Here is a 17,631-nt window from a genome sequence, read left to right as displayed (position 1 = left end):
CGATCACACTTAAACGTTTCAACCTTAGCTACGGGTGTCAACTTACTAATTTGTTACGTTTCTTTTACTATTTTATAAGTGAGATTGAACAAAACACTATATTTCATTTTTATTTGAAAGTGATTACTTGAAAATGTTAGGCAAGAAAACCGTTTGCTGACAGTTGCTATTAGTTAAGTTAAAAAGCAAGCAAACTAGGGGACGGCTACAGAAAGTTCGGTAAGCATTCAAGCTAGCTAATTGCCATAATGGCAGTTATTTTCTCGTTAGTATCTTTTTATACATGTAATCGAACCAATTGGTAATCAGTTTTTAAAAAATGCAAGGAGAGTCAGTGAAAAGGAAAGAAAAAAAGAAGCCCGGAGTCGGAGTCGGCATGTTTTCTAACGACTCCGACTCCTTTATCCCAAAATCAGTCCGACTCCGACTCCACAGCCCTGGTCACAGGGCACTAACGGGCAGCCTTCCGCCGAAGATCCCTTGCTACGGACATTTTGAGCGCGCTGATACTTTTATTTTTTAGAAATTTACTCTATCATATAAAAATAAAATTGAAAAATCGAAACCTTCCCTATTTCAATTGTTAAATCAAGGATTTTCCTTCTTCCAAAAAGTTTAGTATGGGGTGTACCTGGCTACAAATATTAGTAAATAAATAAGTCTTGTTAAATTTCTTAAAATTTATGAATTTTAAAAGCATAATATAACCAATCAATTGGTTTGTTCACCTATCTATATTTTTGACACTTGGTGAAACACTGAAAATAAAAATCACTCAACTAGGAAATTATACTTCAACAAATATAAAATAGAGCACAAATTTCCACCAGTTTGTAGTTGTAATTTATTGTAGTTTTAAGTGCACAGTTTAAAAGTAGTAAAAAGATAAAACATGGAATTTTAAATGAAATCCCTCACAAGGTAGTTTTTTGAAAAAATGGATGCCCGTTTTCTTATAATTCTTATCTTCGTTGGAAAAAAGTCTTAGTTCGTCCTCGTCCTCTGGCAGCTAGGAAAATATAAAATAGGGATTAGTGAGTATACAATGCACCAAACACAAAAAGTATGACAAGCACTAAGTTAATATTAAAAGGACGAATTCAATACGATATGAGACAGTGAGAAGCAAAGGGATGTAAATGGCAAAATTTAAAATTTAGAGATAAGCAGTGCAAATGGTAGGTGATCCTCTTCTATGTCTTGGGGCAAGAGATAATAGTAGTAGCCCAGGTAGGTGCTGCTATACAGTATGATTTAGAAAAACCGTTCAATGAAAGGCTGCCTAGGACCCTATCCAGAAACCCCTTTTACTCAAAGCTTGAAAATGTCCACTGACATCCTTTTCCTTCTCACTGCCTCATATGATAAAATCTTTTCGTAGTCTCAATTTTCAATTTACACTTGAAATGCAATTACAGTCAGACCTCGATATAAGGTCACCCCTCGGGACTTCACGAAACTGACCTTATAAGCGGGTTGACCTTATAACCGATTCATATATATTCATTGACAAATAAACATTTAATTCACTAAATTATTTCAAAATTTAATATTCAAAACTATCAGTTAATTAGGTTATTATAGTCAAATTGATTTGAACCAATTTAAATTTTTGGAATCAATAACTAATTTTGAAATTATTTTTTAAAACTTTCATTTAGAGTAAAGCTGCATTCAAATATCCCCAAGCAAACAACTGATGTGCAACTTACCTTACTTAAAATTGTCATTAATACAGGACTAATGTGTTTTTTCTTTAAATTATACAAAATGGTTCCTAATTATTTTCTGAAAATTTTTTCAGCTTTTCAAGATGGGTAAAAGAGTGCAATATGTACACGCTGAGTGCACGCATTACTGCTTCATATTTCAGTATCGCTGTCGTAATGCTCACTTGCTACTGCATTTTGTGTACTACCCGCTACGTTAATAGGAAAAACGACTTTTCACTTTTTAAGGATTGTATATTGCAGTGAATTCTTGGAAGTGAATCTGTTAGGCACTGAAATCATTCACAGAAATCTGACAAAAGTGACCTTATAAGCAATTAATGTATTATGACCAGACCATATATCCGATAATACATGACATAGAATTCCTATTCAGTGAGCCGGAACTTTAGAAAATTGACTTTGTATGCGGGGTGACCTTATAAGAGGGTGATCCTATATCGAGGTCTGACTGTACTTACATATCTCAAAAGTTGCACTATACTAGTTACGTACCCAGCATGGGTAACACCGGGATGAAAAGGGAATGTTAGATCCAAGTTTTCAAATATATAAATAATTAATAGATATTACAATGAAAATAAATTAACAACTTTCAAAATAATTAATATACTTTTAGGATACAAAGGCAGCGTTCAAAATTACAGCTGGTCCATTGTTCTCAGACCAGCAAAACTTGCCTTAATCACTATAAAAAAATATAAAAAAATAAGTGGTCCACGGGACCACTAACTGTTTGCTATTTTTGATCACACTTAGCTAAAAGAAACTCAAAAGCATTAGCCCAGCCAATCAATGCTTGAGTATTAGTCAAACTGTTCGTTGGCTTCTTCCTATACAATTAAATTTTTTCTCAAATAGCTTAATATAAGGATGACTATCAGGAAGAGTGCTAATTTAAGTCTCAGATGAATTTCTCAAGCAATTCCAATTAAAAACCAAAAATATAAATATTTTTTAAAAATCTGAAACAGATGTTCAGTTAAACTACCCTATTAACTTTAATTTCCAAGTATATCTTTAAAAATCGAAAATTTCCATGATTACACTTTTCCTGATATTCACTCATAATTTTAAATAGCAAATCCAGATTTTACTCAATATTTATCATGCTTGGAAGGGGAAGTTGCAGTGGATGAAGATTGTTTGGGAAAAATAAGGAAAAGGTGAATAAAAAAACACTAGAAAAACCGGAATCTTTTCAGATTTAGAATATGTAATTTTTGCACAGAAACTGCAGATTTTCTACAGTCTGTTACAACTCAAGATAGAATTTTGCATAAATTCTGTAGATTTCTTCGAGTTTAAAGTAAGCCTAAAGTTCCTGCAAATGATTTATTGAATTCAACATTTTTCGCAAGCTTCCCGCCGAATTATCGTAATTTGCAAGAATTTAAGATTTTTTTCTAATTAAAAGAATTCTGCAGAATTTCGGCAAAATTCTATCTCAAAATGGAAGATTTTTGTAGGAAATCTGCAGTTTCTGCAGATATTTCAGAGAAATCCTGTAGAATTTCTGCAGAAAACTTGTCTGAGTTTTCCTCTCACATTTGAACAGAATTGTTCTGCAGCTCAGGCATCTGTTCTCTGATATACGTCGGAAATTTTGTAGTATTCTGCTTTGGGACCCGTCATGAGCCAGGGGAAAGACAGAAGAACGAGCAATATAACAACAACATGGTTGTGTCATCTACAGACTGATTCATCTTTGTTATGGACTCATCCTCATCAGCCTGAAATAGTCAATATCCAAGCTGGAGGCAGATGTCATCAAGTCTGTCATTTAGGGGGGAAAGGAAAAAATCTGTCTTCATCAAGTAGGCGTGGCTTAGTTTCTTTTTGATATAAAATGCATGGAGTACATACCTTTTGACCCCCCCCCCCCCCCTCAGAAACTGGATGTCATCTCATTGAAGTTGAGATTACCAACTAACTGGTACATAAAAGAACTTGCAGCACCAGTTAGTTTTGGTAAATTAATGTCATTAATCAGCTGAGGGTATTTTAGCTCCAATGAGATGTCAACTGACTCCAGCTCGATTATTGACAATTCCAGACTGATGAGTCCATGACTAGGAAAAACTGTAGACTCTTGGATTTCATATCCGGGCTTTTGGTATACTGTTAGTAAAAATCAATTATTTGGTTTGAACGCAACCAGCAAAGCAGATAGAAATAAAAATAGTGTGAACAAATGTGGCATAAAATTTTAAGTAAGTAGGAAATGTATGCATTCGAATATAATAAAATCAAACATCAACATACCTTGAGCTCTCAAAATTGCTGATTTTCCACGGTTACTCGCCGCACCAGCACCAGCTCTGGGTCCAGACTTTTTGAACATCGGAGCATTTTTCAACATATCTGGAAGGATCAGGAATCTAATTTTGCTGCCTCTGATATAAATATTCTCAAGTTGTGCCACTTGACCATCTCTGTATGTGACTGTTATACCAGACATTTGACAATTCATATTATCTTCGGCTTCAACTAGTTTTCCACGGTAAACTTCGCCGGTATTGGTTTCTAAAGTTACTATATGTCCTTCAGCTTCATGAAGAACTTTCACCGGAACTCCTAAAGACATAGTGTATATGAAAACAAACTTGAATCGTAATTGAAAATCGTATTAAATCAGCAGTCTTTCACGACAAAACAAAATTTGCTCAAAACGTTAGAACATGCCTCTGCTTTTTGTGATTGTGATGATGCTATTTAATGTTGCCAGGTTTATAGCAATGAAGTAATAATTAATATTTTTTGTTGCTGCCGTTCAGCTTCATAATATAAATTTTAAGCAATCTTTGTAAAAAAAAAAAATTTTTAGACTATTCCTCAAAGACACGTTCATGTTTGGAAATATTAGATGCTGCTCATAAGAAAAATGCTTCGTTATTCTGCGAATGAAATAAAAGAAAGAGAAGCCGAAAAAGGGATTAGGAAACTTAACGGAAGTGAAACGTGCTGCCATCTGTTTCTGGTTGTGACAAGTAAAACATTATTAAGTTGTGAGAACTTATAACTTCTTATTTACATATATTTTCATTGTTTAGATCTTTTTCATTTAAACTCGTTGATTGAATTTTCAGCATCGTATTTTTACATAATTTTCCAAGACGAGAAAATTTTATTTTTAGCTCTTTAGGAATAATGTTTTGTAGCACCATTTGATTTATTTGTGATTAAATTTTTGTACAAAGCAGATTTATTTATCGCAGGTCAAAAAGTGGCTTTTGTGCTCTGACTGTCAGTATTTCAGTATTTCGAGGACTTTTTCTCATCACAGATCTTTTTGGAACTTGACTGAGTGCTACATGCTCATACTTGTATTTGAAAAGTGAATAAGGAAAGAGAAAAAAAACTTTAATTGTTCGTTTCAAAAATATCTTCCCGTCTCATGCAAAAAATTTAGAAGCTTCAAAAATGTCGTATACATAAAAAAACAATTGAAATGGAACATAATTTAAGATAAAATTAAAACTGATTTCAGGGTACGTGTAGACAAACCAGACAATGTATATTTGTATGAAATGTTTTTCGTTTGACTCAAAAATTTGAAATTACAATTTTTAAAAAAAACTGTTTATTTCAGCGCGAACACGAATTCGCAACTCCAACAAACTATAGGAGCACCGCAGCCACCGTCTAATGGCGGATGAAAAAGGTAAAACAAACGCATGCCGTAGCGTAGAAAATGCTAATAAGCCTAGTAATTTCGTTTGTATGTATGATATCTTTGTTCCATTAAGGGACAAAACAATTTCAGTTACTGAAAGCAATCTAAGACACATCGAATGCGTTAATAAATGCTCATAACAAACTGCCTATGTTTACCAACAGACACACGTGGAACGCAATGTTTTACCTTTTTCTGTAATTTTTTAAATCACCGCAAGGTCGCGTATTCGAGCGCTGGAGTTGCGAATATCTTCAAATAATCTCAAGGTTTCCAAAATATACGAATGTAAAAAAAGTAGTGCATAAATTTAAGGGTGGTGATGCAAGAGTTGAAAAAAAAAAAAGGAACAACATAAAACCAAAAAAGATTCGCTCATTGGGCTCGGCCGGGATTTGAACCCGGGACCTCTCGCACCCTAAGCGAGAATCATACCCCTAGACCACCGAGCCACGAACTTACTTATTTAATAGATTTATAAAAATAAATATCCCAAAATTTTCATTTCTCATAAAAACGAGAATTTCCTCAATTTGCATATCCTAGGGAACGGCTAAGTCAGGAGCCAAAAAAATTTGGATTGTAGAGTTTCCTAAGGAACTAATGTCTCATCTTTCTGGGGCTTTAATTAATGAGGAGTTTGTTTGAAGCTTCTATTTAGTCAGATAAACTTAATGTTATAGCTGTTTCAACGCGAGTTGTTAAGTTTTTATGTTACTTATTAACTTATTATTGCGCTTTATCTTCGGTGGGATGGCCATTTCTGAGGGCGCAGGGCGGCAAATTTAAATGTGGCGCAGAGTCATAGGCGGCTGGTGCTACAAAAAGGAGGGGGGGGGGGGTCAAAAGATAGGGGTTAGGACGGAGGCGCGACCCCGGAAGCTAATTTTTTTTTTTTAACCTGGGCTTTTTTTCTGGTTATGAAAAGAGAGAGAAGAAAATATGAGAAAAAACTTCGAAAAATGAGGAATATATGGCTTTAAAAATCGGGACGGATTAGCCACCGTATACAGGGGCGTAGCTAAGGGGGGGGTTTTGGGGACAACCCCCCCCCCCCAAAAGTTAGTCTCAAAAAAAAAGAGAAAAAGAAGAGGGAAGAGAAAGAAAAAAAAAGGAAGAAAAGGAAAAAATTCCAAGCGATTATACATACATACACACATATATATATATATATATATATATATATATATATATATATATATATATTATATATATATATTTATATATATATATATATTATATATATATACATTCATATATATTATATATATATATATATATATATATATATATATATATATATATATATATTATATATAAGAAGTAACCCCCCCCCCCCCCCCGAATGTCGGGTCTAGCTACGCCACTGACCGTATAATTAGGAATTTTTAGTCTTTGCTTTCGTAAAATGAATCAATCTATCAATCCACCCTATATAAAATCATTTTTCAATCGATTATTAATTTTTAGTTCTGAAAAGGGAGGGGGAAAGCGGGAAAGGCCTCTTTACTTTTGGAAGTGAGGGAGTAGTTGCCTCCCTTGCCCCTCCGTACGAACCGCTTACGCGCAGGGACAGGAGTCTATTAGACTTATAAAGCGCTGTCAAAGTGAATTGCTAAGGTTTTATGTTCGTTATTATTGGATTTTATCATCTGTAGGATGGAAATTTATGGAAAATTTAAGTGTGGCGCAAGGTGCAGGAGCCGACGGATCGAGAGGCCTTTATTGCAGGGCAGGAGTCCGTGCCCCGGCACGGGGTGAAGCTTTTGGTAAACACAAAATTATCAAATTTAATAAAAAAAAAAAAAAATACTGCAACCGAATTTCCGAAAAAAAAAAAGTGTCTCTAGGTTTTTTTTTTTTTTTTTTTTTTTTGCTGCGGTTGCAGATGTTTGAATTAAAACAAACAAAAATGTAAGGATGAAAATTAAAAATTTCAATACCGAAAAATAGCTAGGATTTCCCATAACCTTTTCTTAATCATCGAACCTAATTTTATGTCCGTTCATCAGTAAACATAAAATTTCGCATTTAGAACTTTAAGTTGAGAAACTTTCCTTGGGAAATTCTTTGCCCCCTAACATAATTAAAGATTGTCTAAAATTGAACTTTTGAACTTCACTTTCGGAAAACTTCCAGGGTAGATGTCATAAACCTCAAACTTGTAGGTTAACGAAAAAAAAATCCGTTGTTAGGAGTGTTTTTTTATTTATTTTTTTCTCAAAGGATAAAAATATTGTTCATAGGAGGCAGTGAGAAGCAAAGGGAGGATAGTGGAAAGTTTTTAAGGCAGATCTCTAACCCCCCTCCCCCCCCGGCAAGCGTTTGCAAAAATAGCCTAAAACTTCGATTTTGAAATTTTTTTGGGGCACCACGAACCCTGACATTCTTTTCATCTTGTCAGCATCATAGAGAGAGTTGGAAAGTTCATGTTTAGAAATTATCGCTGGAGAACCCGTAACCTCCCCCCCCCCCCAAAGGAAAGCCAAAAGTTAATTTTCTTTTTTTTTTTTTAATTCTTTTTTCTTCTTATTTTTTTTTTTTTTTTTCGTTTAGAATTTATATGTTCTGTAGTTGACAACTCCTTATTTCTAAAAATTTTAACCTTTTCAATTTTGAGTGTCTACCTTTTCCTATTTTCATATTAAATACCTATATTCCATACAAAGAGACCCCTCATAAATTGGATACGCGACTACACTTTTCCACCTCTTACTTTAATGCTTTTGTGATTACCAATAGACATTTTATCATAGTACTATTGTATAAAAATAGTACATCCTATTTTTTTTGCAATATATACCATCCATCTTACAGCGCGAAATAAAACCGCTTTTATCCTATCAAGGTTAGAAAGGATATAACTCACACTCAAAAAATGACCGTTTTTCCCTTTTATTTTGGGCAATGGTCGTTTGAAAAAGAAAAATGGAATTCTGTAAATGCTGAAGGAAACTTCAGAAACAAAATCTTCGTTATTTTTCAATGTAACATTTTCCCACATTAGTAACAGTTTAAAGGCAGTAGGGAGAGAGGGGGAAAGGGGGGGGGGCAGTTTCGTTGGATTTCAATGGCCTGTTAAAAACATTTTTCACTTGAGGAAAGATGTTGACGTTTGAATTATGGGGTCATTTCGTTTCAAATTATCAGAGAAAAAGAAAGGAAAAGAAAAAAAAAATCAACTTGAGCCTCTTAGATTTTCATGCAACTATACTTACTACATGCAACTATACCTTACTGTGACATCTTAAATCAGTGGTTCCTAGTTTTGGTTTTGGTTCACTTCAACGATTCCTTGAGGCAAATGATTCCTTGAGTGGATAAGGAGAAGTGCAACAGCTCATTTCGTTTACTTATTGAATTATTTAATAAACCACTTGCGTATTCATTTATCAATTCGTTGATTTTTTTCCTTTATTTTGTAATAATTCACATATTTATTAATTCAATTACTTATTTTCTTATTCATTATATATTTTATTGACTCATTTATTTTTTCTGATAATATGACACTCACAAATTACATCTCACAATTAATATTAACATACGAGTATAAATAAATTATACAAATTGGTTTATTTAATCGTTTATAGTTTCATTATTTATTCTGTCATTATTTTATTTACTCATACATTTGATCAAATATATTTTGAATAATTTTGAACTATTTCATAAGAAAAGTATTTTATTTTTCACTTTGCCCCATGAAAGAAAAATTATACATTTTTTTCTGAAAGTACAAATTTACTGCCAAAAACAAAAAATAATGTTTCAACTCAAGTTTTATTGTAAAACTCATTGTTTTTTTCCTTATGTACTGTAATTAAAGAAAAAAAAAGTCCAATCTTTTCATTTTGAAAAAGATTAGTTGATATAACAATAAGTCAAACACTTTGCCCCATATTCATCTCTACAGATGCTTTCCCTTTTTTCCTCATATTGTTAGCGCAAAAATTTTAGAGGTATGACTGCCCTCTCTTGCTTTCCCCTCCTTTTGCCACCCTTGACGAGAAACGACATCAGAGATCATTAGCAAATTAAGAATTTTTGTGAGGTCACAGTGACCTCCTGCGACCTCCAATGTGTATTGGGAGTTATATTTGTAGTTTTTAACCCACATACTAGATTTAATTACCCTCAATGACTGTATATAAAATTAATGAATCTATATTGTGTGTTGTGATTATGTATAAGATCTGCTTAAGAAATTACGAAAAAACTCTTCTATCTGAGACCTTTTAAGTCTCTTTAATTTAAATTTCTTGAACTTCCTTCTCTTTTTTTTTTGCAACAGTTGCATATTTAAAAAATACACTCGACATCATTTGCTACATCGAGGATCTGTCTTAAAGGATCGGGGGGGGGGGGGGGGGGGGGGGGGGGGAGAGAGAAAGTGGGGAGATCGTTCACAGACGCTACATTTATGAGACGGCGTTACAAAGCGAGCCTTTGCAGCTTACAGTTTAATTTTTAAACTCATTCTTAAAAAAAAAAGTTTTAAAATGCTAACACATCACAGATATTAATTTTTTTGTTTTATTTCTTGTCGTTTGTTATATGACACCCATAGATTTTGCATTGACAAATTAAAATTTTGGATTAAAATACAAACATGTTCGTTCTTTTATTATGTGCCACCACATTTTTCGAGCGGTTTTGGCGACTTTGAAAGAAGACCTATGACTGTTAATCTACTGTGTACTGAAGTGTTACATTTAGGATGACCATTTATTTTTTTCCTCAGAATGGAACATTTACCAATTTAGGCATATGCACGTGTACATTAAAAAAAAGAAAAGATCTTTTAAAAATTTAATAATACATTCTTAATAGTTTATGACAGATAAAAACAGAAATGAATACTTGAAAGAGAGTTAATGTTGGTTTTTTGATGTACGAATTTGTTTTAGTACATTTGTTACAGATTTTAAATACGAATGAAATTCTTCAGAATTTGTGCACTTTTAAAATCAACATTGCTTTAAGAACTGCGATTCGCAACTGTGCTTTTCGCTAGTCTAGAAATTAGTCATGGGTGAAAATATTCTATCTATAAGTGCATTAGGCCCGGGCAAAGATGAAATACATATATTAAACTATTATGAAAAATTATTTGTATGAAAATGCCTCAACAACTCCACGGAGGGACTTATGGTTGAAGCAACGGGACATTTCAGCATGTTCGGGGACAATGGGACAGGATATTTGAAAACGGGACTGTCCTGCACAAAACGGGACGCATGATCACTTGAGTTATAACCAACTTTAATTTATAAAGAGCAAGGGAAGGCGCCAAAATATAGGCGGCTCAGACGCGGGGCAAGGTGGACAACTGCCCCCTCATTCCCAAAAGTAAAGGGTTTTCACCACTCCATTTTTCTAAATTCAATTATATTCAATTCTTGAAATATTATAGTGTAAATCGATTCACGTATTTAAAAGAAAACGAATTGACTTCATACGTGTTTCTGTTTGTATTACATTTTTAAGTGTTATTATTTCATAGAAATTAAAACGTTACTTTGAATTGAAAGGGGGAGTCTACTGTGTCTGTCCGTCCCAAGTTGAGGCCATATTTTGAATTTTTTAGCTTGTGTTTTAACCATAATTGTTGTCAAAATCCAATACTATAGCCCCATTTCCCAAAAAGATAATCAGCGTTAGGGGCGCCGTCTTACCCAACCCGTGGTGACTTTCCCACTTTTTGGTACATCAGAAAAATACTTGGCACGGGTGCAGTCCAGGGGCGAACACAGAAATAGTTTTTGTAGGGGGCACCGGAGAGTTCAAGTAAAAAGTGCCTCCTCATACAATTCTTCATAACTAAGTTTTCACGAAGTTCTTCTTAAATGTTTTTTAGGCTCCCTTGTTGTTAATTAACAATTTTAAAAAAAGAAATAACAGCGTTTAATTGTACAAATTTGAAGATTTTGTCCAAATATGCTGTGTATTTTTAAAATAATTGTTTAAAGAATTTGATTTGTGTTGTTTAGATAAGTTAAAGTATATTTAGTGGAATAGTTAAATGAATTTATCCTTTTGGGAGGGACACGGCCCCTGCCCCGCCATAGAATCTGCTGCTGATGTCCAGTGGCGCATACTGTGCTTCGTTTAAAAGTCATAGTGATATCAGGACGGATACAGAAATTATTTTTGGAAGGGGCACAAGAAACTGAAAAGCTCACCCCCTCCCCATTTCAATTTTTCATAGCACTTTTCTAGGCACATCTTCACACATTTTTTCCAAAATGTCAGTTACTGATTCTATCAAAGAAGAATTAATAGACTAATGGCCGTATTACGTTCCTTTGAGTTCCAAACAAGTTAAATTGCCGCTCTGGTCTCTGACGACTCCAGTATTACTTCTTTAGCACACGAAAATGCTTTTATTCAAATAAGATTTGCGTCTTTAATCTTATCTTTAAGTAACTAAAACATTTCTTCATGTGTGGGGGGGGGAGGGGTTCCTCTGCCTCCCCCCTAAAATCCGCTAGTGAGTGATATCAATACGAATTATTAATTATTTTTAAGTGAGTGTTATAAATGAATAATTACTAATCCATCGAAACTCGTTGAGCAAATTTTATTATCGTATTATAAATGAATGCGAAAGAAAGCAACAGTTTTCGATTTTAAAAACCCCTTCCGGAAAATTTTTCTGACTGCGCCACTGCTGGCGTCGTTACGTCTAAGGACGGCCCTAATCGAAACTCATGTTTCGAAAACGAACCACCTAGGTCGAATGTTTTTAACTGCCAAAACAGCGATAAAAGCACGACAGCAAACCCATCCCTGAAGATGTCTTTTCGCGTACCTGGCGCAGCCATGCACGGAACATCTTTTTGTTCGTGGGCCCTCTGGCGGTCACGTGAAGAGTGGACGTCACAAAGCTAGTTTCCGGGAAAAGTGAAAACAATAAGTGAAACAAAACGATTATTGTGAAGATTTTTCTGGATTATGTTGAGAAAAAGAAAAGAAAAATGGGAGAAATAATAACTGGATGGATGGATCATTATTTTTCCTCTGAAAGGTCACAAAGTGGTTTTCCACCGGGATTGCGCAGCTCTGTGATCTATGAGTCGATCCTTACATGAAAGCTAATTCCTTTTCGTTTACATAATCTCTTAGAGTTTTACCTTGAAAAGAAATGAAGTGGAAGAGAAAGTTATTTGTACGTTCTCTGGGAGGGAGTTTGTTTAGAAATAATTTAACGGGGGGGGGGACACAGCAGTAAAAACGCCAATGACCAACCACGAAATTATTACATTGAATGAGGAAAGAAAATAATATATACTGCATTTCATTAAAAAAAATAAAGAAATAATTGGAGAAATAATAAGTAAAAAGAAGGAAGAATTATGAAATAATAAGAGATAAAATTCACGAAATACCAATACGTTGAATAGATGAAATTTATGGTTTATAGTCGTAAAACGAAATGATAGCGATGAAAAATAAACATTAACGATATAATAGGGTTTTCTGAAGGCGTGGAAATACCCCTTGATATTTTTGGCGGAGATAAATTCGTTTTGGAGAAGCGAAAAATACGAGAACAGCATAATAGTATTTAATTCATAAAAAAACTGAGGATGAAACGAAAGATGGTCGCAGCCCCGGCCCTGCAAACCCTGCAGTGCAGGGGGGGGGGGGGGCATGTCCTTATATGAGGCTCAACGGCGCAAGAAATTGAAAAGAAAAAAAAACCTAGCACTAAAACTTATTAACGTTGCAAATATACGCTGTTGGCTTCTGAGGAGGCGGAGGAGGCCCAACAGATTTTGTTGCAGGAGGGCCCAAAATTTATAGATCCAGGCCTATGGCCGAAAAAAAAGAGATATTTTGCTTTTAAGAAGATTTGACATCTAGATTTTTGTTTTTTAAAGTAATATTTTAAAAATTCCATTTGTTTTTTGGCCCCCTATTTTCCATGACGCTGACGCTGAATTTTAATTTAAGCGTTTCCGATTTTCAATGTGTTCCGTGTTTGCAACACTATTGCAGAGGGATGTAAAATGTGAACCTTTTATTTAGTTAAAAAACAAGGAGCCGACTGTCTTATTACTGAAACAGAATTTTATAGTAGCAGTTATTCTATTTTTTTTTCTAACACTATATCCCAAGCAGCGTAGAATGTAGATTATCTTGAATTATGACATGTGATCTAGCAGAGACTTCTATCAGGCGCGTCATAATTGAGGGCATTATACAGTATTTCGCGAATTTTTGGGCAATTGTTTTTCTAAGTGTCACATCTTCAAGCTAATATCGTTACCTTAACTGGCCAATAAAATTTTTCGAATCCGCTTTTGTTTGGTTTAAGATTTGAGGACTAAAGACACATGAAAGCTGGAGCTGTTCTCTTAGCCTTAAATCCCCGGGGAAAAGTAAAAAATAATAAAATGTATCACTGCTATCATTCCCCCCCCCCTCAAATAAGGTTTTTCTTCTGCCTTGTAAACCTTTTACATTGCACAGATTTTGAAATAGCATTCAGACTGTTTTCGACATCTACTGGCACCTATGTGCTAGACATGTCCGTAAATTCTCTTTTTCTTGTCAGAAAAGAAATCTGTCTTTCCTAAATTCAGCAGCAACCCTACGAGTCACTCCTTTGTTCGATCTGGCCCCATCCCCATCCAAGACTTCCGAACCCCTTAATTTTCTAGAAATACCGTTTCTGAAAAGAGGACTATAATCGTTAAGAATCTCAAGCAATTCCCCTTAGTTCGTTCAGGGGTGGGATAAAGCCTTTGAGTGACAACTGCGATTACAGGAGAATAGTTACTTCAATAAGAGCCTGTAACTTCTATAAGAGTCTGTCCAACTGACAGCTGGAATAGTAAGAGACAAATTTTCCTAAATCGATGCCTAAACAAAACCACGTGACACGTGATTGCACTGTTGTTCTCATTTCAAAATAAGTAGAAATATTATTAAATTCCATTGGGATATTTTTTTCTCGTTTAAAGGAACATTTGACGAAATTACCAAAGGATGAAAATAACTCTACAAAATTATAGAAGTAATTTCAAATTAAAAACACAATTTACAAATAAATTTAAAACCCTCGTTTATTAATGTAAAATTTTCTTGAGCCAAGCTGTGAATGAACGCAGACGATTTGTAACCATGACGACGAAAATTAATCTCTGAAAAATCAGACCAACGTAAAATAGGGCTACTTAAATTCTCCCTCAAAAAAGGAAGAAGGGGGCGGGGAATCTACACCAGAAGGTAGGGAACTTTACCCCCCAAAAAAAAGAAAAAAAGATGTAATAAAGCTCTATATGAAAAAACAATAAAAATCTTGTTTATAAAATTTTCCGTAGGAACGCTCGTTTTTTTGCCAAAGTTTACCGAACTAATGGCGCGGTCCTTGAATCTTAAATGCTATCCGGTGTTTTGCATATTAAAGCGGAGATCATTAATGAAATGCCGGACATCCTTGTCATCGACATGACACCACTCTGCGCGGCTGATTCCCCCATGTGTGGAGCAAGGGTGGAAGCACAACTCACTTCCTCTTCCTGTATGATGTCAAGGGAAATCGAACTCAAAGAAGATGATGATATTGTATTTGGATGGACTTGATAGTCATAAAATATAAACTATCAAGTTAAGATTCGTTCAGTCACTGATGTTTCTAAACAAGTAATACAAGTTTTTTTTCCTTTTTTTTTCAACTTTAAAACTCAACTGTGATTTTCTTAGTGGAACGTGGGGCGCCCCGATGGGAGGTCACTGTGACCTTCCGAAAATTTCCTTATTCGGCAAATTTTGTCTGGTGATTCGGCAAAATTATCGTCATTCGACAAAATTCACAGTTTTGTTCGGCAGAATTTGGAGTCCCATTCGACAAATTTAGAATTTCCGCTCTTCCAAAAATCTAAGTCGGGTGCCTTTAAGTGGAAGAGATACACATATATTAGTTAAGGGCTCCTGGGGCTTTAACCCACCCGTAAATGTGCTTCACCATAGCACCAAGTTTCCATAATATTTTTGTTCTGTTGATATTGTTACAAATCCTATAAATAGTTTCCTGCAATGAATATACAGCCCTTATATATTCGGCTGAAGTATATGGTCCCCTTATTTCTGAATGATAAAATTTGTGAATGAAAAAGAAATAAGATAACGGTCTACGATTTTCGAGAAGCATTTCGAATGTTGTGGAAACTTTTCGATGTTTATAAAAGCGTCCCGCGTGATAAAAAGTGAGTTTCGATTGAGAATTTGTACTGAGAGTGCATTAGCTCTGTTTATTGCGAGGCATTTCGCTGTGTTGTTTTTCGTATTTGGAAGTAAATACGTGTGTAACCGTTGAGTTTACGGTGTTGTGTGATATTTGCTTAATTGCTGATGATTAATTTAGCAGTTGTTGACGATCTTTCCTGTACATAGTGTAAATAAATTTCCTGTCTTTTTAATCAAGAACTGTGTCGTCCTTTCAAGAAAGTTGGAAGTCGCTCCGGATCCGTTGCAATATTAATATTATTTTTTCAAATAAGTCTTTTGACACACTCACATAATCACTTTTAGAGGCAGTGTACTATCAGGAAAATTATCCACAAATCTCAAAAAAGTTTCGTCGTATTGGAAGAAATGGCTTCGTTAAAAATGCTCCTATTAAACTTTTCGTTGCATTGAGTAAATTTTTCGTCAATTTGAGGAAATTTTCGCGAAAATTAATGAAAAAAAAAAAAAACAGTAGAGACCCACATTTATTTTCAGTCCTTCGCATTTTTGAATCGTTCAAATGTTTAGCACGCGGGAAAACTTTTAAAAAGGGTGATTTAATTGAGATCAGTATTTTCCACATCAATTATCTTCAATTTTCTTTATATAGTTAACCAGCATTTTCTATTCATCGACTCAAATTGAAGGTAAAATTTGGCCCTGTTAAGTTTTTGCGCATTACCAATATTTTTAAAAAGTTGGCGCTCTTGCAGATGAACAAAATGTGAACCGTCATCATCTGAGCAGTATCGCATTCAGGGACGCCCTGATTGGAGGTCACGAGAGGTCACTGTGACCTTCCAAAATGCAAATATTCGGCGAACTTTGTCTGAGGATTCGGTAAAACTATCATCATTCGGCAAAACTTGAAGTTCCACTCAGCAAAATTATCATCATTTGGCAACATTTGGGCTTCTATTCGGTAAATTGAGAATTTCAGCTCCCCCCAAAAAAAAGTTCGGGGCACCCCTGATCACATCTACTAACCTTTTCGTTTCGACAACTAATTAAATGAATAGAGCATCATGGTTATGAAAATCAGATATTGGTTGTTATACTAGTTCAAGTGAAATATTTTATGTTGTAAGATTTCAAAGAAATTTAGCAAACACACGGTTCGCGTAGCAAAACTTCTTCAAGATAGCAAAAGTGAAAATAGGATTTATTTTTCTTAAAAAACGGCAAACAATCTTCAGATGTCAGTAATGAATGTGGAATTAACGTGCCATAAAGAATATTTTTCAAGTTATTTTATCGCATCACAATAGAATTAGCTGTTGTAATTGGTAATTATTATGATATAAAAATTTCAATGACTAATTTCTTCATAGCGTGAGTCTACTGTTTTCCTTTTAGAGCATAATGATGCTCACGTAATATAAAGAACAATAGCGGGTTAGAATAAATACAAATACGGATTTAGTTCGTCTCCTAATGCAATAAAAAAAGTTTTCCATATCACTCATGTGACGTGTCTAAAAACAAGGTACAATTCAGAAATGCCATAAATGAAGAATCCATCCAAGTTGAAAAAATATGCATTTCATGCTATTTTTGTTGCTAAAAAGTCGCTTAAAGAAATACATATTAGCACCATTCAAATGTAAAAAAAAATTTGCGTTTAAAATTTAATAATGGATTAATAATGTATTTTATGATTCACGCTACCACATAACATGATTGAAGATACAACATGTAACCCCGAAACATGTGTCTTCCTTATTGTGTGTATGAGTCAATCTGGAACTTCTGGACATTACATATTCAACTGTTCTCTAACCAGCTCTTTCCATTGCACTTACAATTCCAACCTTTCTTTTTCCAAAAATATTACACATATTCTATCTCATCCAGTTTCACGCAAGAATATCTATAAATAATGTCCCTTACTCATATCACACGCAGATGACTTTAAATTTCCGGCCTAAAAACTTTCAAAGAACTTTTATTGCAGTTTATATTGTATTTCCAGCCAACCAGATTTTT

At 34.4% G+C, this 17,631-nt stretch overlaps 1 protein-coding gene and 1 non-coding gene across 2 annotated transcripts; both read right to left on the bottom strand.

Annotated features, from left to right (window-relative positions):
* Positions 1-815: 815 nt before the first annotated feature.
* LOC129226087 (small nuclear ribonucleoprotein Sm D3-like) lies at positions 816-4,619 on the bottom strand. The gene is made up of 2 exons (XM_054860678.1): positions 3,996-4,619; positions 816-1,009 (listed from the first exon to the last, which is right to left on the bottom strand). Exons 1-2 carry the CDS (start codon positions 4,315-4,317, stop codon positions 963-965), a joined length of 369 nt encoding a protein of 122 aa, XP_054716653.1. The 5' UTR covers positions 4,318-4,619; the 3' UTR covers positions 816-962.
* Positions 4,620-5,786: 1,167 nt separating this feature from the next.
* Trnap-agg (transfer RNA proline (anticodon AGG)) lies at positions 5,787-5,858 on the bottom strand. Its single transcript has one exon. It is a non-coding gene; the product is annotated as a tRNA-Pro (tRNA).
* Positions 5,859-17,631: the final 11,773 nt, after the last annotated feature.

This window comes from Uloborus diversus, chromosome 7, assembly GCF_026930045.1.
Source record: "Uloborus diversus isolate 005 chromosome 7, Udiv.v.3.1, whole genome shotgun sequence".
Lineage (NCBI taxonomy): Eukaryota > Metazoa > Arthropoda > Arachnida > Araneae > Uloboridae > Uloborus > Uloborus diversus.
Note: the sequence above shows the minus strand (reverse complement) of the source record. Positions and strands in the feature narration are given on the sequence as shown.